This window comes from Heterodontus francisci, unplaced genomic scaffold (assembly GCF_036365525.1).
Source record: "Heterodontus francisci isolate sHetFra1 unplaced genomic scaffold, sHetFra1.hap1 HAP1_SCAFFOLD_316, whole genome shotgun sequence".
Lineage (NCBI taxonomy): Eukaryota > Metazoa > Chordata > Chondrichthyes > Heterodontiformes > Heterodontidae > Heterodontus > Heterodontus francisci.
Window position 1 is genome coordinate 61,371 of NW_027141189.1, and position 23,255 is coordinate 84,625.

A 23,255-nucleotide genomic window follows, 5' to 3' on the forward strand; every position below is an offset into this window, starting at 1 on the left:
TTCAACTGCATCACATCCTGCTTCAACTTCATTACCCCCTGCTTCAACTCCATCACCTCCTGCTTCAACTCCATCACCTCCTGCTTCAACTCCATCATGTCCTGCTTCAACTTCATTACCCCCTGCTTCAACTCCATCACATCCTGCTTCAATTCCATCAGCTCCTGCTTCAACTCCATCACCTCCTGCTTCATCTGCATCACATCCTGCTTCAACTTCATTACCCCCTGCTTCAACTCCATCACCTCCTGCTTCAACTCCATCACCTCCTGCTTCAACTCCATCATGTCCTGCTTCAACTTCATTACCCCCTGCTTCAACTCCATCACATCCTGCTTCAATTCCATCACCTCCTGCTTCAACTCCATCACCTCCTGCTTCAACTGCATCACATCCTGCTTCAACTTCATTACCCCCTGCTTCAGCTCCATCACCTCCTGCTTCAAGTGCAGCACCTCCTGCTTCAACTCCATTACCTCCTGCTTCAACTCCATCACCCCCTGCTTCAACTCCATTACATCCTGCTTCAACTCCATAACCTCCTGCTTCAACTTCATCACTTCCTGCTTCAACACCATAACCTCCTGCTTCAACTCTATCACATCCTTCTTCAACTTTATCACCTCCTGCTTCAACTCCATCACCTCCTGCTTCAACTGCATCACCTCCTGCTTCAACTCCATCACCTCCTGCTTCAGCTTCATCACCTCCTGCTTCAACTGCATCACCTCCTGCTACAACTCCATCACCTCCTGCTTCAACTCCATCACCTCCTGCTTCAACTCCATCACCTCCTGCTTCAGCTTCATCACCTCCTGCTTCAACTCCATCACCTCCTGCTACAACTCCATCACCTCCTGCTTCAACTCCATCACCTCCTGCTTCAACTCCATCACCTGCAGCTTCAACTCCATCACCTCCTGCTACAACTCCATCACCTCCTGCTTCAACTCCATCACCTCCTGCTTCAACTCCATCACCTCCTGCTTCAGCTTCATCACCTCCTGCTTCAACTCCATCACCTCCTGCTACAACTCCATCACCTCCTGCTTCAACTCCATCACCTCCTGCTTCAACTCCATCACCTGCAGCTTCAACTCCATCACCTCCTGCTTCAACTCCATCACCCCCTGCTTCAACTCCATCACCTCCTGCTTCAACTCCATCACCTCCTGCTTCAACTTCATCACCTCCTGCTTGAACTCCATTACCTCCTGCTTCAACTCCATCACCTCCTTCTTCAACTCCATCACCTCCGACTTCAACTCCATCACCTCCTGCTTCAGCTTCATCACCTCCTGCTACAAGTCAATCACCTCCTGGTTCAACTCCATCACCTCCTGCTTCAACTACATCACCTTCAGCTTCAATCCCAACAGCCACTGCTTGAAATCCATCACTTCCTGCTTCAACTCCATAACCTCCTGCTTCAACTCCATCACATCCTTCTTCAACTTTATCACCTTCTGCTTCAACTCCATCACCTCCTGCATCAACTCCATCACCTCCTGCTTCAACTCCATCACCTCCTGCTTCAGCTACATCACCTCCTGCATCAACTCCATCACCTCCTGTTTCAAATCCGTCACCACCTGCTTCAGCAACATCAACTCCTGCATCAACTCCGTCACCTCCTGCTTCAACTCCATCACTTCCTGCTTCAACTCCATAACCTCCTGCTTCAACTCCATCACCTCCTGCTTCAGTTTCATCTCCTCCTGCTTCAAATCCATCACCTCCTGCTTCAACTCCATTACATCCTGCTTCAACTCCATAACCTCCTGCTTCAACTTCATCACTTACTGCTTCAACACCATAACCTCCTGCTTCAACTCTATCACATCCTTCTTCAACTTTATCACCTCCTGCTTCAACTCCATCACCTCCTGCTTCAACTCCATCACCTCCTGCTTCAGCTTCATCACCTCCTGCTTCAACTGCATCACCTCCTGCTACAACTCCATCACCTCCTGCTTCAACTCCATCACCTCCTGCTTCAACTCCATCACCTCCTGCTTCAGCTTCATCACCTCCTGCTTCAACTCCATCACCTCCTGCTACAACTCCATCACCTCCTGCTTCAACTCCATCACCTCCTGCTTCAACTCCATCACCTGCAGCTTCAACTCCATCACCTCCTGCTTCAACTCCATCACCCCCTGCTTCAACTCCATCACATCCTGCTTCAACTCCATCACCTCCTGCTTCAACTTCATCACCTCCTGCTTCAACTTCATCACCTCCTGCTTGAACTCCATTACCTCCTGCTTCAACTCCATCACCTCCTTCTTCAACTCCATCACCTCCGACTTCAACTCCATCACCTCCTGCTTCAGATTCATCACCTCCTGCTACAAGTCAATCACCTCCTGGTTCAACTCCATCACCTCCTGCTTCAACTACATCACCTTCAGCTTCAATCCCAACAGCCACTGCTTGAAATCCATCACTTCCTGCTTCAACTCCATAACCTCCTGCTTCAACTCCATCACATCCTTCTTCAACTTTATCACCTTCTGCTTCAACTCCATCACCTCCTGCATCAACTCCATCACCTCCTGCTTCAACTCCATCACCTCCTGCTTCAGCTACATCACCTCCTGCATCAACTCCATCACCTCCTGTTTCAAATCCGTCACCACCAGCTTCAGCAACATCAACTCCTGCATCAACTCCGTCACCTCCTGCTTCAACTCCATCACTTCCTGCTTCAACTCCATAACCTCCTGCTTCAACTCCATCACCTCCTGCTTCAGCTTCATCTCCTCCTGCTTCAAATCCATCACCTCCTGCTTCAACTCCATCACCTCCTGCTTCAACTCCATCACCTCCTGCTTCAACTGCATCATCTCCTGCTTCAACTGCATCACCTCCTGCTTCACCTCCATCACCTCCTGCTTCAAATCCCTCACCTCCTGCTTCAACTCCATCATCTCCTGCTTCAACTGCATCACCTCCTGCTTCAGCTGCATCACATCCTGCTTCAATTCCATCAGCTCCTGCTCCAACTCCATCACCTCCTGCTTCAACTGCATCACATCCTGCTTCAACTTCATTACCCCCTGCTTCAACTCCATCACCTCCTGCTTCAACTCCATCACCTCCTGCTTCAACTCCATCATGTCCTGCTTCAACTTCATTACCCCCTGCTTCAACTCCATCACATCCTGCTTCAATTCCATCACCTCCTGCTTCAACTCCATCACCTCCTGCTTCAACTGCATCACATCCTGCTTCAACTTCATTACCCCCTGCTTCAGCTCCATCACCTCCTGCTTCAAGTGTAGCACCTCCTGCTTCAACTCCATCACCTCCTGCTTCAACTCCATCACCCCCTGCTTCAACTCCATTACATCCTGCTTCAACTCCATAACCTCCTGCTTCAACTTCATCACTTCCTGCTTCAACACCATAACCTCCTGCTTCAACTCTATCACATCCTTCTTCAACTTTATCACCTCCTGCTTCAACTCCATCACCTCCTGCTTCAACTCCATCACCTCCTGCTTCAACTCCATCACCTCCTGCTTCAGCTTCATCACCTCCTGCTTCAACTGCATCACCTCCTGCTACAACTCCATCACCTCCTGCTTCAACTCCATCACCTCCTGCTTCAACTCCATCACCTCCTGCTTCAGCTTCATCACCTCCTGCTTCAACTCCATCACCTCCTGCTACAACTCCATCACCTCCTGCTTCAACTCCATCACCTCCTGCTTCAACTCCATCACCTGCAGCTTCAACTCTATCACCTCCTGCTTCAACTCCATCACCCCCTGCTTCAACTCCATTACATCCTGCTTCAACACCATAACCTCCTGCTTCAACTCCATCACTTCCTGCTTCAACACCATAACCTGCTGCTTCAACTCCATCACATCCTTCTTCAACTTTATCACCTCCTGCTTCAACTCCATCACCTCCTGCTTCAACTCCATCACCTCCTGCTTCAACTCCATCACCTCCTGCTTCAGCTTCATCACCTCCTGCTTCAACTGCATCAACTCCTGCTACAACTCCATCACCTCCTGCTTCAACTCCATCACCTCCTGCTTCAACTCCATCACCTCCTGCTTCAGCTTCATCACCTCCTGCTTCAACTCCATCACCTCCTGCTACAACTCCATCACCTCCTGCTTCAACTCCATCACCTCCTGCTTCAACTCCATCACCTGCAGCTTCAACTCCATCACCTCCTGCTTCAACTCCATCACCTCCTGCTTCAACTGCACCATCTTCTGCTTCAACTGCATCATCTCCTGCTTCAACTCCATCACCTCCTGCTTCAACTCCCTCACCTCCTGTTCAACTCCATCATCTCCTGCTTCAACTGCATCAACTCCTGCCTCAGCTGCATCACATCCTGCTTTAATTCCTTCACCTCCGGCTTCAACTCTATCACCTCCTGCTTCAACTGCCTCACATCCTGCTTCAACTTCATTACCCCCTGCTTCAACTCCATCACCTCCTGCTTCAACTCCATCATCTCCTGCTTCAACTGCATCACCTCCTGCTTCAGCTGCATCACATCCTGCTTCAATTCCATCAGCTCCTGCTTCAACTCCATCACCTCCTGCTTCAACTGCATCACATCCTGCTTCAACTTCATTACCCCCTGCTTCAACTCCATCACCTCCTGCTTCAACTCCATCACCTCCTGCTTCAACTCCATCATGTCCTGCTTCAACTTCATTACCCCCTGCTTCAACTCCATCACATCCTGCTTCAATTCCATCACCTCCTGCTTCAACTCCATCACCTCCTGCTTCAACTGCATCACATCCTGCTTCAACTTCATTACCCCCTGCTTCAGCTCCATCACCTCCTGCTTCAAGTGCAGCACCTCCTGCTTCAACTCCATCACCTCCTGCTTCAACTCCATCACCCCCTGCTTCAACTCCATTACATCCTGCTTCAACTCCATAACCTCCTGCTACAACTCCATCACCTCCTGCTTCAACTCCATCACCTCCTGCTTCAACTCCATCACCTGCAGCTTCAACTCCATCACCTCCTGCTTCAACTCCATCACCCCCTGCTTCAACTCCATTACATCCTGCTTCAACACCATAACCTCCTGCTTCAACTCCATCACTTCCTGCTTCAACACCATAACCTGCTGCTTCAACTCCATCACATCCTTCTTCAACTTTATCACCTCCTGCTTCAACTCCATCACCTCCTGCTTCAACTCCATCACCTCCTGCTACAACTCCATCACCTCCTGCTTCAGCTTCATCACCTCCTGCTTCAACTGCATCAACTCCTGCTACAACTCCATCACCTCCTGCTTCAACTCCATCACCTCCTGCTTCAACTCCATCACCTCCTGCTTCAGCTTCATCACCTCCTGCTTCAACTCCATCACCTCCTGCTACAACTCCATCACCTCCTGCTTCAACTCCATCACCTCCTGCTTCAACTCCATCACCTGCAGCTTCAACTCCATCACCTCCTGCTTCAACTCCATCACCTCCTGCTTCAACTGCACCATCTTCTGCTTCAACTGCATCATCTCCTGCTTCAACTCCATCACCTCCTGCTTCAACTCCCTCACCTCCTGTTCAACTCCATCATCTCCTGCTTCAACTGCATCAACTCCTGCCTCAGCTGCATCACATCCTGCTTTAATTCCTTCACCTCCGGCTTCAACTCTATCACCTCCTGCTTCAACTGCCTCACATCCTGCTTCAACTTCATTACCCCCTGCTTCAACTCCATCACCTCCTGCTTCAACTCCATCATCTCCTGCTTCAACTGCATCACCTCCTGCTTCAGCTGCATCACATCCTGCTTCAATTCCATCAGCTCCTGCTTCAACTCCATCACCTCCTGCTTCAACTGCATCACATCCTGCTTCAACTTCATTACCCCCTGCTTCAACTCCATCACCTCCTGCTTCAACTCCATCACCTCCTGCTTCAACTCCATCATGTCCTGCTTCAACTTCATTACCCCCTGCTTCAACTCCATCACATCCTGCTTCAATTCCATCACCTCCTGCTTCAACTCCATCACCTCCTGCTTCAACTGCATCACATCCTGCTTCAACTTCATTACCCCCTGCTTCAGCTCCATCACCTCCTGCTTCAAGTGCAGCACCTCCTGCTTCAACTCCATCACCTCCTGCTTCAACTCCATCACCCCCTGCTTCAACTCCATTACATCCTGCTTCAACTCCATAACCTCCTGCTTCAACTTCATCACTTCCTGCTTCAACACCATAACCTCCTGCTTCAACTCTATCACATCCTTCTTCAACTTTATCACCTCCTCCTTCAACTCCATCACCTCCTGCTTCAACTCCATCACCTCCTGCTTCAACTCCATCACCTCCTGCTACAACTCCATCACCTCCTGCTTCAACTCCATCACCTCCTGCTTCAACTCCATCACCTCCTGCTTCAGCTTCATCACCTCCTGCTTCAACTCCATCACATCCTGCTTCAACTACATCACCTCCTGCTTCAACACCATAACCTCCTGCTTCAACTCCATCACCTCCTGCTTCAACTCCATCACCTCCTGCTTCAACTCCATCACCTCCTGCTTCAACTACATCACCTTCAGCTTCACCTCCATCACCCACTGCTTGAACTCCATCACTTCCTGCTTCAACTCCATCACCTCCTGCTTCAACTCCATCACCTCCTGCTTCAGCGTCATCACCTCCTGCTTCAACTGCATCACGTCCTGCTTCAACTCCATCACCTCCTGCTTCATCTACATCACCTGCTGCTTCAACTCCATCACCTCCTGCTTCAACTCCATCACCTCCTGCTTCAACTCCATCACCTCCTGCTTCAACTTTATCACCTCCTGCTTCAGCTCCATCACCTCCTGCCTCAACTCCATCACCTCCTGCTTCAACTCCATCACCTCCTGCTTCAGCTTCATCACCTCCTGCTTCAACTCCATCACATCCTGCTTGAACTACATCACCTCCTGCTTCAACTCAATCACCTCCTGCTTCAACTCCATCACCTCCTGCTTCAACTCCATCACTTCCTGCTTCAACTCCATAACCTCCTGCTTCAACTCCATCACATCCTTCTTCAACTTTATCAACTCCTGCTTCAACTTCATCACCTCCTGCCTCAACTCCATCACCTCCTGCTTCAACTTCATCACCTCCTGCCTCAACTCCATCACCTCCTGATTCAACTCCATCACCTCCTGCTTCAGCTTCATCACCTCCTGTTTCAACTCCATCACATCCTGCTTCAACTACATCACCTGCTGCTTCAACTCCATCACCTCCTGTTTCAACTCCATCACTCCCTGCTTCAACTCCATCACATCCGGCTTCAACTCCATGACCTTCTGCTTCAACTCCATCACATCCTTCTTCAACTTTATCACCTCCTGCTTCAACACCATCACGTCCTGCTTCAGCTTCATCACCTCCTGCTTCAACTCCATTAGCTCCTGCTTCAACTCCATCACCTCCTGCTTCAACTACATCACCTGCTGCTTCAACTCCATCCCCTCCTGCTTCAACTCCATCACCTGCTGCTTCAAATGCATCATCTCCTGCTTCAACTGCATCATCTCCTGCTTCAACTCCATCACCTCCTGCTTCAACTCCCTCACCTCCTGCATCAACTCCATCATCTCCTGCTTCAACTGCATCAACTCCTGCTTCAGCTGCATCACATCCTGCTTCAATTCCGTCACCTCCTGCTTCAACTCCATCACCTCCTGCTTCAATTGCATCACATCCTGCTTCAACTTCATTACCCCATGCTTCAACTCCATCACCTCCTGCTTCAAATTCATCACCTCCTGCTTCAACTCCATCATGTCCTGCTTCAACTTCATTACCCCCTGCTTCAGCTCCATCACCTCCTGCTTAGCTCCATCACCTCGTGCCTCAACTCCATCACCTCCTGCTTTAACTCCATCACCTCCTGCTTCAACTCCATCACCTCCTGCTTCAACTGCCTCACATCCTGCTTCAACTCCATCACCTCCTGCTTCAACTCCATCACCTCCTGCTTCAAATCCATCACCTCCTGCTTCAAATTCATTACCCCCTGCTTCAACTCCATCACCTCCTGCTTCAATTCCATCACCTCCTGCCTCAACTCCATCACCTCATGTTTCAACTCCATCACCCCCTTCTTCAACTCCATCTCATCCTGCTTCAACTCCATAACCTCCTGCTTCAACTTCATCACCTCATGTTTCAACTCCATGACCTCATGCTTCAACTCCATCACCCCCTTCTTCAACTCCATCACATCCTGCTTCAATACCATAACCTCCTGCTTCAACTCCATCACATCCTTCTTCAACTTTATCACCTCCTGCTTCAACTCCAGCACCTCCTGCATCAACTCCATCACATCCTGCTTCAACTCCATCACCTCCTGCTTCAGCTTCATCACCTCCTGCTTGAACTGCATCACCTCCTGCTTCAGCTCCATCACCTCCTGCTTCATCTACATCACCTGCTGCTTCAACTCCATCACCTCCTGCTTCAACTCCATCACCTCCTGCTTCAACTGCACCATCTCCTGCTTCAACTGCATCATCTACTGCTTCAACTCCATCACCTCCTGCTTCAACTCCATCATCTCCTGCTTCAACTGCATCAACTCCTGCCTCAGCTGCATCACATCCTGCTTCAACTCCATCACCCCCTGCTTCAAATCCATCATTTCCTGCTTCATCTACATCACCTGCTGCTTCAACTCCATCACCTCCTGCTTCAACTCCATCACCTCCTGCTTCAACTCCATCACCTCCTGCTTCATCTACATCACCTGCTGCTTCAATTCCATCAACTCCTGCTTCAACTCCATCACCTCCTGCGTCATCTACATCACCTGCTGCTTCAACTCCATCACCTCCTGCTTCAACTCCATCACCTCCTGCTTCAACTGCACCATCTCCTGCTTCAACTGCATCATCTCCTGCTTCAACTCCATCACCCCCTGCTTCAACTCCCTCACCTCCTGCTTCAACTCCATCACCTCCTGCTTCAACTCCATCACCTCCTGCTTCAACTACATCACCTTCAGCTTCAACTCCATCACCCAATGCTTGAACTCCATCACATCCTTCTTCAACTTTATCACCTCCTGCTTCAACACCATCACCTCCTGCCTCAACTCCATCACCTCCTGCTTCAACTCCATCACCTCCTGCTTCAGCTTCATCACCTCATGCTTCAACTCCATCACATCCTGCTTCAACTACATCACCTCCTGCTTCAACTCCATCACCTCCAGCTTCAACTCCCTCACCTCCTGCTTCAACTCCATCACCTCCTGCTTCAACTCCATCACCTCCTGCTTCAACTACATCACCTTCAGCTTCAACTCCATCACCCACTGCTTGAACTCCATCACTTCCTGATTCAACTCCATAACCTCCTGCTTCAACTACATCACCTGCTGCTTCAACTCAATCACCTCCTGCTTCAACTTTATCACCTCCTGCTTCAACTCCATCACATCCTTCTTCAACTTTATCACCTCCTGCTTCAACTCCATCACCTCCTGCCTCAACTCCATCACCTCCTGCTTCAACTCCATCACCTCCTGCTTCAGCTTCATCACCTCCTGCTTCAACTCCATCACATCCTGCTTCAACTACATCACCTGCTGCTTCAACTCAATCACCTCCTGCTTCAACTCCATCACCTCCTGCTTCAACTCCATCACTTCCTGCTTCAACTCCATCACCTCCTGCTTCAGCGTCATCACCTCCTGCTTCAACTGCATCACGTCCTGCTTCAACTCCATCACCTCCTGCTTCATCTACATCACCTGCTGCTTCAACTCCATCACCTCCTGCTTCAACTCCATCACCTCCTGCTTCAACTGCACCATCTCCTGCTTCAACTCCATCACCTCCTGCTTCAACTCCATCACCTCCTGCTTCAACTACATCACCTTCAGCTTCAACTCCATCACCCACTGCTTGAACTCCATCACTTCCTGATTCAACTCCATAACCTCCTGCTTCAACTCCATCACATCCTTCTTCAACTTTATCACCTCCTGCTTCAGCTCCATCACCTCCTGCCTCAACTCCATCACCTCCTGCTTCAACTCCATCACCTCCTGCTTCAGCTTCATCACCTCCTGCTTCAACTCCATCACATCCTGCTTGAACTACATCACCTCCTGCTTCAACTCAATCACCTCCTGCTTCAACTCCATCACCTCCTGCTTCAACTCCATCACTTCCTGCTTCAACTCCATAAGCTCCTGCTTCAACTCCATCACATCCTTCTTCACCTTTATCACCTCCTGCTTCAACTCCATCACCTCCTGCATCAGCTCCATCACCTCCTGCTTCAACTTCATCACCACCTGCCTCAACTCCATCACCTCCTGATTCAACTCCATCACCTCCTGCTTCAGCTTCATCACCTCCTGTTTCAACTCCATCACATCCTGCTTCAACTACATCACCTGCTGCTTCAACTCCATCACCTCCTGCTTCAACTCCATCACCTCCTGCTTCAACTCCATCACATCCGGCTTCAACTCCATGACCTCCTGCTTCAACTCCATCACATCCTTCTTCAACTTTATCACATCCTGCTTCAACACCATCACGTCCTGCTTCAGCTTCATCACCTCCTGCTTCAACTCCATTAGCTCCTGCTTCAACTCCATCACCTCCTGCTTCAACTACATCACCTGCTGCTTCAACTCCATCCCCTCCTGCTTCAACTCCATCACCTGCTGCTTCAAATGCATCATCTCCTGCTTCAACTGCATCATCTCCTGCTTCAACTCCATCACCTCCTGCTTCAACTCCCTCACCTCCTGCATCAACTCCATCATCTCCTGCTTCAACTGCATCAACTCCTGCTTCAGCTGCATCACATCCTGCTTCAATTCCGTCACCTCCTGCTTCAACTCCATCACCTCCTGCTTCAATTGCATCACATCCTGCTTCAACTTCAATACCCCATGCTTCAACTCCATCACCTCCTGCTTCAAATTCATCACCTCCTGCTTCAACTCCGTCATGTCCTGCTTCAACTTCATTACCCCCTGCTTCAGCTCCGTCACCTCCTGCTTAGCTCCATCACCTCGTGCCTCAACTCCATCACCTCCTGCTTTAACTCCATCACCTCCTGCTTCAACTCCATCACCTCCTGCTTCAACTGCCTCACATCCTGCATCAACTCCATCACCTCCTGCTTCAACTCCATCACCTCCTGCTTCAAATCCATCACCTCCTGCTTCAAATTCATTACCCCCTGCTTCAACTCCATCACCTCCTGCTTCAATTCCATCACCTCCTGCCTCAACTCCATCACCTCATGTTTCAACTCCATCACCCCCTTCTTCAACTCCATCTCATCCTGCTTCAACTCCATAACCTCCTGCTTCAACTTCATCACCTCATGTTTCAACTCCATGACCTCATGCTTCAACTCCATCACCCCCTTCTTCAACTCCATCACATCCTGCTTCAACACCATAACCTCCTGCTTCAACTCCATCACATCCTACTTCAACTTTATCACCTCCTGCTGCAACTCCAGCACCTCCTGCATCAACTCCATCACATCCTGCTTCAACTCCATCACCTCCTGCTTCAGCTTCATCACCTCCTGCTTGAACTGCATCACCTCCTGCTTCAACTCCATCACCTCCTGCTTCATCTACATCACCTGCTGCTTCAACTCCATCACCTCCTGCTTCAACTCCATCACCTCCTGCTTCAACTGCACCATCTCCTGCTTCAACTGCATCATCTACTGCTTCAACTCCATCACCTCCTGCTTCAACTCCATCATCTCCTGCTTCAACTGCATCAACTCCTGCCTCAGCTGCATCACATCCTGCTTCAACTACATCACCTGCTGCTTCAACTCCATCACCCCCTGCTTCAAATCCATCATTTCCTGCTTCATCTACATCACCTGCTGCTTCAACTCCATCACCTCCTGCTTCAACTCCATCACCTCCTGCTTCAACTCCATCACCTCCTGCTTCATCTACATCACCTGCTGCTTCAACTCCATCACCTCCTGCTTCAACTCCATCACCTCCTGCGTCATCTACATCACCTGCTGCTTCAACTCCATCACCTCCTGCTTCAACTCCATCACCTCCTGCTTCAACTGCACCATCTCCTGCTTCAACTGCATCATCTCCTGCTTCAACTCCATTACCTCCTGCTTCAACTCCCTCACCTCCTGCTTCAACTCCATCACCTCCTGCTTCAACTCCATCACCTCCTGGTTCAACTACATCACCTTCAGCTTCAACTCCATCACCCAATGCTTGAACTCCATCACATCCTTCTTCAACTTTATCACCTCCTGCTTCAACAACATCACCTCCTGCCTCAACTCCATCACTTCCTGCTTCAACTCCATCACCTCCTGCTTCAGCTTCATCACCTCATGCTTCAACTCCATCACATCCTGCTTCAACTACATCACCTCCTGCTTCAACTCCATCACCTCCAGCTTCAACTCCCTCACCTCCTGCTTCAACTCCATCACCTCCTGCTTCCACTCCATCACCTCCTGCTTCAACTACATCACCTTCAGCTTCAACTCCATCACCCACTGCTTGAACTCCATCACTTCCTGATTCAACTCCATAACCTCCTGCTTCAACTACATCACCTGCTGCTTCAACTCAATTTACCTCCTGCTTCAACTTTATCACCTCCTGCTTCAACTCCATCACATCCTTCTTCAACTTTATCACCTCCTGCTTCAACTCCATCACCTCCTGCCTCAACTCCATCACCTCCTGCTTCAACTCCATCACCTCCTGCTTCAGCTTCATCACCTCCTGCTTCAACTCCATCACATCCTGCTTCAACTACATCACCTGCTGCTTCAACTCAATCACCTCCTGCTTCAACTCCATCACCTCCTGCTTCAACTCCATCACTTCCTGCTTCAACTCCATAACCTCCTGCTTCAACTAAATCACATCCTTCTTCAACGTTATCACCTCCTGCTTCAACTCCATCACCTCCTGCATCAGCTCCATCACCTCCTGCTTCAACTCCATTAGCTCCTGCTTCAACTCCATCACCTCCTGCTTCAACTACATCACCTGCTGCTTCAACTCCATCCCCTCCTGCTTCAACTCCATCACCTGCTACTTCAAATGCATCATCTCCTGCTTCAATTGCGTCACATCCTGCTTCAACTTCATTACCCCCTGCTTCAACTCCATCACCTCCTGCTTCAACTCCATCACCTCCTGCTTCAACTCCATCATGTCCTGCTTCAACTTCATTACCCCCTGCTTCAGCTCCATCACCTCCTGCTTAGCTCCATCACCTCCTGCCTCAACTCCATCACCTCCTGCTTTAACCCCTTCACCTCCTGCTTCAACTCCATCACCTCCTGCTTCAACTGCCTCACATCCTGCTTCAACTCCATCACCTCCTGCTTCAACTCCATCACCTCCTGCTTCAAATCCATCACCGCCTGCTTCAAATTCATTACCCCCTGCTTCAACTCCATCACCTGCTGCTTCAATTCCATCACCTCCTGCCTCAACTCCATCACCTCCTACTTCAACTCCATCACCTCCTGCTTCAACTCCATCACATCCTGCTTCAACTCCATGACCTCATGCTTCAACTCCATCACCCCCTTCTTCAACTCCATCACATCCTGCTTCTACTCCATAACCTCCTGCTTCAACTTCATCACCTCATGCTTCAACTCCATCACATCCTGCTTCAACTCCATCACCTGCTGCTTCAACTTCATCACCTCCTGCTTCAACTTCATCACCTCCTGCTTCAACTCCATTACCTCCTGCTTCAACTCCATTACCTCCTGCTTCAACTCCATCACCTCCTGCTTCAGCTTCATCACCTCCTGCTTCAACTCCATCACATCCTGCTTCAACTACATCACCTCCTGCTTCAACTCCATCACCTCCTGCTTCAATTCCATCACCTCCTGCTTCAACTACATCACCTTCAGCTTCAACTCCATCACCCACTGCTTGAACTCCATCACTTCCGGCTTCAACTCCATCACCTCCTGCTTCAACTCCATCACCTCCTGCTTCAGCTTCATCACCTCCTGCTTCAACTGCATCACCTCCTGCTTCAGCTCCATCACCTCCTGCTTCATCTGCATCACCTGCTGCTTCAACTCCATCACCTCCTGCTTCAACTCCATCACCTCCTGCTTCAACTGCACCATCTCCTGCTTCAACTGCATCATCTCCTGCTTCAACTCCATCACCTCCTGCTTCAACTCCCTCACCTCCTGCTTCAACTCCATCACCTCCTGCTTCAACTCCATCACCTCCTGCTTCAACTACATCACATCCTTCTTCAACTTTATCACCTCCTGCCTCAACTCCATCACCTCCTGCCTCAACTCCATCACCTCCTGCTTCAACTCCATCACCTCCTGCTTCAGATTCATCACCTCCTGCTTCAACTCCATCACATCCTGCTTCAACTACATCACCTGCTGCTTCAACTCAATCACCTCCTGCTTCAACTCCATCACCTCCTGCTTCAACTCCATCACTTCCTGCTTCAACTCCATCACCTCCTGCTTCAACTAAATCACATCCTTCTTCAACGTTATCACCTCCTGCTTCAACTCCATCACCTCCTGCATCAGCTCCATCACCTCCTGCTTCAACTCCATTAGCTCCTGCTTCAACTCCATCACCTCCTGCTTCAACTACATCACCTGCTGCTTCAACTCCATCCCCGCCTGCTTCAAATCCATCACCTGCTGCTTCAAATGCATCATCTCCTGCTTCAACTGCATCATGTCCTGCTTCAACTCCATCACCTCCTGCTTCAACTCCCTCACCTCCTGCATCAACTCCATCATCTCCTGCTTCAACTCCATCACCTCCTGCTTCAACTTCATCACATCCTGCTTCAACTTCATCACCTCCTGCTTCAACTCCATTACCTCCTGCTTCAACTCCATCACCTCCTGCTTCAACTCCATCACCTCCGGCTTCAACTCCATCACCTCCTTCTTCAGCTTCATCACTTCCTGCTACAACTCAATCACCTCCTGCTTCAACTCCATCACCTCCTGCTTCAGTTTCATCAACTCCTGCTTCAGCTGCATCACATCCTGCTTCAATTCCGTCACCTCCTGCTTCAACTCCATCACCTCGTGCTTCAATTGCATCACATCCTGCTTCAACTTCATTACCCCCTGCTTCAACTCCATCACCTCCTGCTTCAACTCCATCACCTCCTGCTTCAACTCCATCATGTCCTGCTTCAACTTCATCACCTCCTGCTTTAACCCCTTCACCTCCTGCTTCAACTCCATCACCTCCTGCTTCAACTCCATCACCTCCTGCTTCAACTCCATCACTTCCTGCTTCAACTCCATCACCTCCTGCTTCAACTAAATCACATCCTTCTTCAACGTTATCACCTCCTGCTTCAACTCCATCACCTCCTGCATCAGCTCCATCACCTCCTGCTTCAACTCCATTAGCTCCTGCTTCAACTCCATCACCTCCTGCTTCAACGACATCACCTGCTGCTTCAACTCCATCCCCGCCTGCTTCAAATCCATCACCTGCTGCTTCAAATGCATCATCTCCTGCTTCAACTGCATCATCTCCTGCTTCAACTCCATCACCTCCTGCTTCAACTCCCTCACCTCCTGCATCAACTCCATCATCTCCTGCTTCAACTCCATCACCTCCTGCTTCAACTTCATCACATCCTGCTTCAACTTCATCACCTTCTGCTTCAACTCCATTACCTCCTGCTTCAACTCCATCACCTCCTGCTTCAACTCCATCACCTCCGGCTTCAACTCCATCACCTCCTTCTTCAGCTTCATCACTTCCTGCTGCAACTCAATCACCTCCTGCTTCAACTCCATCACCTCCTGCTTCAGTTTCATCAACTCCTGCTTCAGCTGCATCACATCCTGCTTCAATTCCGTCACCTCCTGCTTCAACTCCATCACCTCGTGCTTCAATTGCATCACATCCTGCTTCAACTTCATTACCCCCTGCTTCAACTCCATCACCTCCTGCTTCAACTCCATCACCTCCTGCTTCAACTCCATCATGTCCTGCTTCAACTTCATCACCTCCTGCTTTAACCCCTTCACCTCCTGCTTCAACTCCATCACCTCCTGCTTCAGCTGCCTCACATCCTGCTTCAACTCCATCACCTCCTGCTTCAACTCCATCACCTCCTGCTTCAAATCCATCACCTCCTGCTTCAAATTCATTACCCCCTGCTTCAACTCCATCACCTCCTGCTTCAATTCCATCACCTCCTGCCTCAACTCCATCACCTCCTACTTCAACTCAATCACCTCCTGCTTCAACTTTATCACCTCCTGCTTCAACTCCATCACATCCTTCTTCAACTTTATCACCTCCTGCTTCAACTCCATCACCTCCTGCCTCAACTCCATCACCTCCTGCTTCAACTCCATCACCTCCTGCTTCAGCTTCATCACCTCCTGCTTCAACTCCATCACATCCTGCTTCAACTACATCACCTGCTGCTTCAACTCAATCACCTCCTGCTTCAACTCCATCACCTCCTGCTTCAACTCCATCACTTCCTGCTTCAACTCCATCACCTCCTGCTTCAACTAAATCACATCCTTCTTCAACGTTATCACATCCTGCTTCAACTCCATCACCTCCTGCATCAGCTCCATCACCTCCTGCTTCAACTCCAGTAGCTCCTGCTTCAACTCCATCACCTCCTGCTTCAACTACATCACCTGCTGCTTCAACTCCATCCCCGCCTGCTTCAACTCCATCACCTGCTGCTTCAAATGCATCATCTCCTGCTTCAACTGCATCATCTCCTGCTTCAACTCCATCACCTCCTGCTTCAACTCCCTCACCTCCTGCATCAACTCCATCATCTCCTGCTTCAACTCCATCACCTCCTGCTTCAACTTCATCACATCCTGCTTCAACTTCATCACCTCCTGCTTCAACTCCATTACCTCCTGCTTCAACTCCATCACCTCCTGCTTCAACTCCATCACCTCCGGCTTCAACTCCATCACCTCCTTCTTCAGCTTCATCACTTCCTGCTACAACTCAATCACCTCCTGCTTCAACTCCATCACCTCCTGCTTCAGTTTCATCAACTCCTGCTTCAGCTGCATCACATCCTGCTTCAATTCCGTCACCTCCTGCTTCAACTCCATCACCTCGTGCTTCAATTGCATCACATCCTGCTTCAACTTCATTACCCCCTGCTTCAACTCCATCACCTCCTGCTTCAACTCCATCACCTCCTGCTTCAACTCCATCATGTCCTGCTTCAACTTCATTACCCCCTGCTTCAGCTCCATCACCTCCTGCTTAGCTCCATCACCTCCTGCCTCAACTCCATCACCTCCTGCTTTAACCCCTTCACCTCCTGCTTCAACTCCAACACCTCCTGCTTCAGCTGCCTCACATCCTGCTTCAACTCCATCACCTCCTGCTTCAACTCCATCACCTCCTGCTTCAAATCCATCACCTCCTGCTTCAAATTCATTACCCCCTGCTTCAACTCCATCACCTCCTGCTTCAATTCCATCACCTCCTGCCTCAACTCCATCACCTCCTACTTCAACTCCATCACCTCCTGCTTCAACTCCATCACAGCCTGCTTCAACTCCATGACCTCCTGCTTCAACTTCATCACCTCATATTTCAACTCCATGACCTCATGCTTCAACTCCATCACCCCCTTCTTCAACTCCATCACATCCTGCTTCAACTCCATAACCTCCTGCTTCAACTTCATCACCTCATGTTTCAACTCCATCACCTCCTGCTTCAACTCCATCACCCCCTGCTTCAACTCCATCACATCCTGCTTCAACTCCATCACCTCCTGCTTCAACTTCATCACCTCCTGCTTCAACTTCATCACCTCCTGCTTCAACTCCATTACCTCCTGCTTCAACTCCATCACCTCCTGCTTCAACTCCATCACCTCCGGCTTCAACTCCATCACCTCCTGCTTGAGCTTCATCACCTCCTGCTACAACTCAATCACCTCCTAGTTCAACTCCATCACCTCCTGCTTCAACTCCATCACCTCCTGCTTCAACTTCATCACATCCTGCTTCAACTTCATCACCTCCTGCTTCAACTCCATTACCTCCTGCTTCAACTCCATCACCTCCTGCTTCAACTCCATCACCTCCGGCTTCAACTCCATCACCTCCTTCTTCAGCTTCATCACCTCCTGCTACAACTCAATCACATCCTGCTTCAACTCCATCACCTCCTGCTTCAGTTTCATCACCTCCTGCTTCAACTGCATCATCTCCTGCTTCAACTCCATCACCTCCTGCTTCAACTCCCTCACCTCCTGCATCAACTCCATCATCTCCTGCTTCAACTGCATCAACTCCTGCTTCAGGTGCATCACATCCTGCTTCAACTTCATCACCTCCTGCTTCAACTCCATCACCTCCTGCTTCAACTCCATAACCTCCTGCTTCAATTGCATCACATCCTGCTTCAACTTCATTACCCCCTGCTTCAACACCATCACCTCCTGCTTCAACTCCATCACCTCCTGCTTCAACTCCATCATGTCCTGCTTCAACTTCATTACCCCCTGCTTCAGCTCCATCACCTCCTGCTTAGCTCCATCACCTCATGCCTCAACTCCATCACCTCCGGCTTCAACTCCATCACCTCCTGCTTCAACTGCATCAACTCCTTCTTCAACTGCCTCACATCCTGCTTCAACTCCATCACCTCCTGCTTCAAATCCATCACATCCTGCTTCAGATTCATTACCCCCTGCTTCAAGTGCATCACCTCCTGCTTCAATTCCATCACCTCCTGCCTCAACTCCATCACCTCCTACTTCTACTCCATCACCTCCTGCTTCAACTCCATCAGATCCTGCTTCAACTCCATGACCTCCTGCTTCAACTTCATCACCTCATGTTTCAACTCCATGACCTCATGCTTCAACTCCATCACCCCCTTCTTCAACTCCATCACATCCTTCTTCAACTCCATAACCTCCTGCTTCAACTTCATCACCTCATGTTTCAACTCCATCACCTCCTGCCTCAACTCCATCACCCCCTGCTTCAACTCCATCACATCCTGCTTCAACTCCATCACCTCCTGCTTGAACTTCATCACCTCCTGCTTCAAATTCATCACCTCCTGCTACAACTCCATTACCTCCTGCTTCAACTCCATCACCTCCTGCTTCAACTCCATCACCTCCGGCTTCAACTCCATCAGCTCCTGCTTCAGCTTCATCTCCTCCTTCTACAACTCAATCACGTCCTGGTTCAACTCCATCACCGCCTGCTTCAACTACATCACCTCCTGCTTCAGCTTCATCACCTCCTGCTACTACTCAATCACCTCCTGCTTCAACTCCATCATCTCCAGCTTCAACTTCATCACCTCCTGCTTCAACTTCATCACCTCCTGCTTCAACTCCATTACCTCCTGCTTCAACTCCATCACCTCCTGCTTCAACTCCATCACCTCCGGCTTCAACTCCATCACCTCCTGCTTCAGCTTCATCACCTCCTGCGACAACTCAATCACCTCCTGGTTCAACTCCATAACCTCCTGATTCAACTCCATCACATCCTTCTTCAACTTTATCACCTCCTGCTTCAACTCCATCACCTCCTGCATCAACTCCATCACCTCCTGCTTCAACTCCATCACCACCTGCTTCAGCTACTTCACCTCCTGCTTCAACTCCATCACCTCCTGCTTCAACTCCATCACCTCCTGCTTCAGCTACATCACCTGCTGCTTCAACTCCATCACCTCCTGTTTCAACTCCATCACTTCCTGCTTCAACTCCATAACCTCCTGCTTCAACTCCATCACCTCCTGCTTCCGCTTCATCACCTCCTGCTTCAACTCCATCACCTCCTGCTTCAACTCCATCACCTCCTGCTTCAACTACATCACCTGCTTCTTCAACTCCATCACCTCCTGCTTCAACTCCATCACATCCTGCTTCAACTGCATCATCTCCTGCTTCAACTGCATCATCTCCTGCTTCAACTCCATCACCTCCTGCTTCAAATCCCTCACCTCCTGCTTCAACTCCATCATCTCCTGCTTCAACTGCATCACCTCCTGCTTCAGCTGCATCACATCCTGCTTCAATTCCATCACCTCCTCCTTCAGCTCCATCACCTCCTGCTTCAATTGCATCACATCCTGCTTCAACTTCATTACCCCCTGCTTCAACTCCATCACCTCCTGCTTCAACTCCATCACCTCCTGCTTCAACTCCATCACCTCCTGCTTAGCTCCATCACCTCCTGCCTCAACTCCATCACCTCCTGCTTCAACTCCATCACCTCCTGCTTCAACTCCATCACATCCTGCTTCAACTCCATAACCTCCTGCTTCAAATTCATCACCTCATGTTTCAACTCCATCACCTCCTGCTTCAACTCCATCACCCCCTGCTTCAATTCCATCACATCCTGCTTCAACTCCATAACCTCCTGCTTCAACTTCATCACCTCATGTTTCAACTCCATCACCTCCTGCTTCAACTTAATCACCTCCTGCTTCAACTCCATCACCTCCTGCTTCAACTCCATCACATCCTGCTTCAACTCCATCACATCCTGCTTCAACTTCATCACCTCCTGCTTCAACTTCATCACCTCCTGCTTCAACTCCGTCACCTCCTGCTTCAACTCCATCACCCCCTGCTTCAACTCCATCACCTCCTGCTTCATCTCCATAACCTCCTGCTTCAACTTCATCACATCATGTTTCAACTCCATCTCATCATGCTTCAACTTTATCACCTCCTGCTTCAATTCCATCACCCCCTGCTTCAACTCCATCACATCCTGCTTCAACTCCATAACCTCCTCCTTCAAATTCATCACCTCATGTTTCAACTCCATCACCTCCTGCTTCAAATCCATCACCCCATGCTTCAACTCCATCACATCCTGCTTTAACTCCATCATCTCCTGCTTCAACTCCATCACCTACTGCTTCAACTCCATCACCCTCTGCTTCAAGTGGATCACCTCCTGCTTCAACTCCATCACCTCCTGCTTCAACTTAATCACCTCCTGCTTCAACTCCATCACCTCCTGCTTCAACTCCATCACCCCCTGCATCAACTCCATTACATCCTGCTTCAACTCCATAACCTCCTGCTTCAACTTCATCACCTCATGCTTCAACTCCATTACGTCCTGCTTCAACTCCATAACCTCCTGCATCACCTCGATCACCTCCTGCTTCAACTCCCTCACCCCCTGCTTCAACTCCATCACCCCCTGCTTCAACTCCATCACATCCTGCTTCAATTCTATCACGTCCTTATTCACCTCCATCACCTCCTGCTTCAACTTCATCACCTCCTGCTTCAACTCCATCACCTCCTGCTTCAACTTCATCATCTCCTGCTTCAACTTCATCACCTCCTGCTTCATCTCTGTCACCTCCTGCTTCAACTCCATCACCTCCTGCTTCAACTCCATCACCTCCTGCTTCAACTGCATCACCTCCCGCTTCACCTCCATCACCTCATGCTGCAACTCCATCACCTCCTGCTTCAACTCCCTCACCTCCTGCTTCAACTCCATCATCTCATGCATCAACTCCATCACCTCCTGCTTCAAATCATTACCTCCTGCTTCAACTCCATCACCTCCTGCTTGAAATCCATCACATCCTGCTTCAACTTCATCACCTCCTGCTTCAACTCCCTCACCTACTGCTTGAACTGCATCACATCCTGCTTCAACTCCATCACCTCCTGCTTCAACTCGATCACCTCCTGCTTCAAGTGCATCACCTCCTGCTTCAACTCCATCACCTCCTGCTTCAACTCCATCACCCCCTGCTTCAACTCCATTACATCCTGCTTCAACTCCATAACCTCCTGCTTCACCTCCATCACCTCCTGCTTCAATTCTATCACGTCCTTATTCACCTCCATCACCTCCTGCTTCAACTTCATCACCTCCTGCTTCAACTCCATCACCTCCTGCTTCAACTTCATCACCTCCTGCTTCAACTTCATCACCTCCTGCTTCATCTCCATCAACTCCTGCTTCAACTCCATCACCTCCTGCTTCAACTCCATCACCTCCTGCTTCCACTCCCTCACCTCCTTGTTCACCTCCATCACCTCATGCTTCAACTCCATCACCTCCTGCTTCAACTGCATTACCTCCTGCTTCAACTCCATCACATCCTGCTTGAAATCCATCACATCCTGCTTCAACTCCCTCTCCTCCTGCTTCAACTCCCTCACCTCCTGCTTCAACTCCATCATCTCATGCATCAACTCCATCACCTCCTGCTTCAACTCCATCACCTCCTGCTTGAAATCCATCACATCCTGCTTCAACTTCATCACCTCCTGCTTCAATTCCCTCACCTACTGCTTGAACTGCATCACCTCCTGCTTCAACTCCATCACCTGCTGCTTCAACTCCCTCACCTCCTGCTTCAACTCCATCACGTCCTGATTCAACTCCATCACCTCGTGCCTCAACTTCATCACCTCCTGCTTCAACTCCATCACCTCCTGCTTCAACTTCATCACCACCTGCTTCAACTTCATCACCTCCTGCTTCATCTCCACCACCTCCTGCTTCAACTCCATCTCCTCCTGCTTCAACTCCATCACCTCCAGCTTCAACTGCATCACCTCCTGCTTCCACTCCCTCACCTCTTTCTTCCACTCCCTCACCTCCTTCTTCAACTCCATCACCTCATGCTTCAACTCCATCACCTCCTGATTCAACTCCATCACCTCCTGCTTCAACTTCATCACCTCCTGCTTCAACTTCTTCACCTCCTGCTTCATCTCCATCACCTCCTGCTTCAACTGCATCACCTCCTGCTTCAACTCCCTCACCTCCTTCTTCCACTCCATCACCTCCTGCTTCAACTCCATCACCTCCTGCTTCAACTCCATCACCTCCTGCTTCAACTGCATCACCTCCTGCTTCCACTCCCTCACCTCCTACTTCAACTCCATCACCTCATGCTTCAACTCCATCACCTCCTGCTTCAACTGCATTACCTCCGTTTCAACTCCATCACATCCTGCTTGAAATCCATCACATCCTGCTTCAACTCCCTCTCCTCCTGCTTCAACTCACTCACCTCCTGCTTCAACTCCATCATCTCATGCTTCAACTCCATCACATCCTGCTTCAACTCCATTACCTCCTGCTTCAACTCCATCACCTCCTGCTTGAAATCCATCTCATCCTGCTTCAACTGCATCATCTCCTGCTTCAACTTCTTCACCTCCTGCTTCAACTCCATTACATC

The 23,255-nt window shown here is 49.9% G+C and overlaps 1 protein-coding gene and 1 pseudogene across 1 annotated transcript; one reads left to right on the plus strand and one right to left on the minus strand.

Annotated features, from left to right (window-relative positions):
* The first annotated feature begins 10,008 nt into the window (after positions 1-10,008).
* LOC137362440 (uncharacterized) lies at positions 10,009-14,981 on the plus strand (annotated as a pseudogene).
* A 2,045-nt stretch (positions 14,982-17,026) lies between these two features.
* LOC137362441 (uncharacterized protein PF3D7_1120000-like) lies at positions 17,027-21,361 on the minus strand. The gene is made up of 3 exons (XM_068026832.1): positions 21,113-21,361; positions 19,161-19,229; positions 17,027-17,152 (listed from the first exon to the last, which is right to left on the minus strand). Exons 1-3 carry the CDS (start codon positions 21,359-21,361, stop codon positions 17,027-17,029), a joined length of 444 nt encoding a protein of 147 aa, XP_067882933.1.
* Between the last annotated feature and the right edge of the window lie 1,894 nt (positions 21,362-23,255).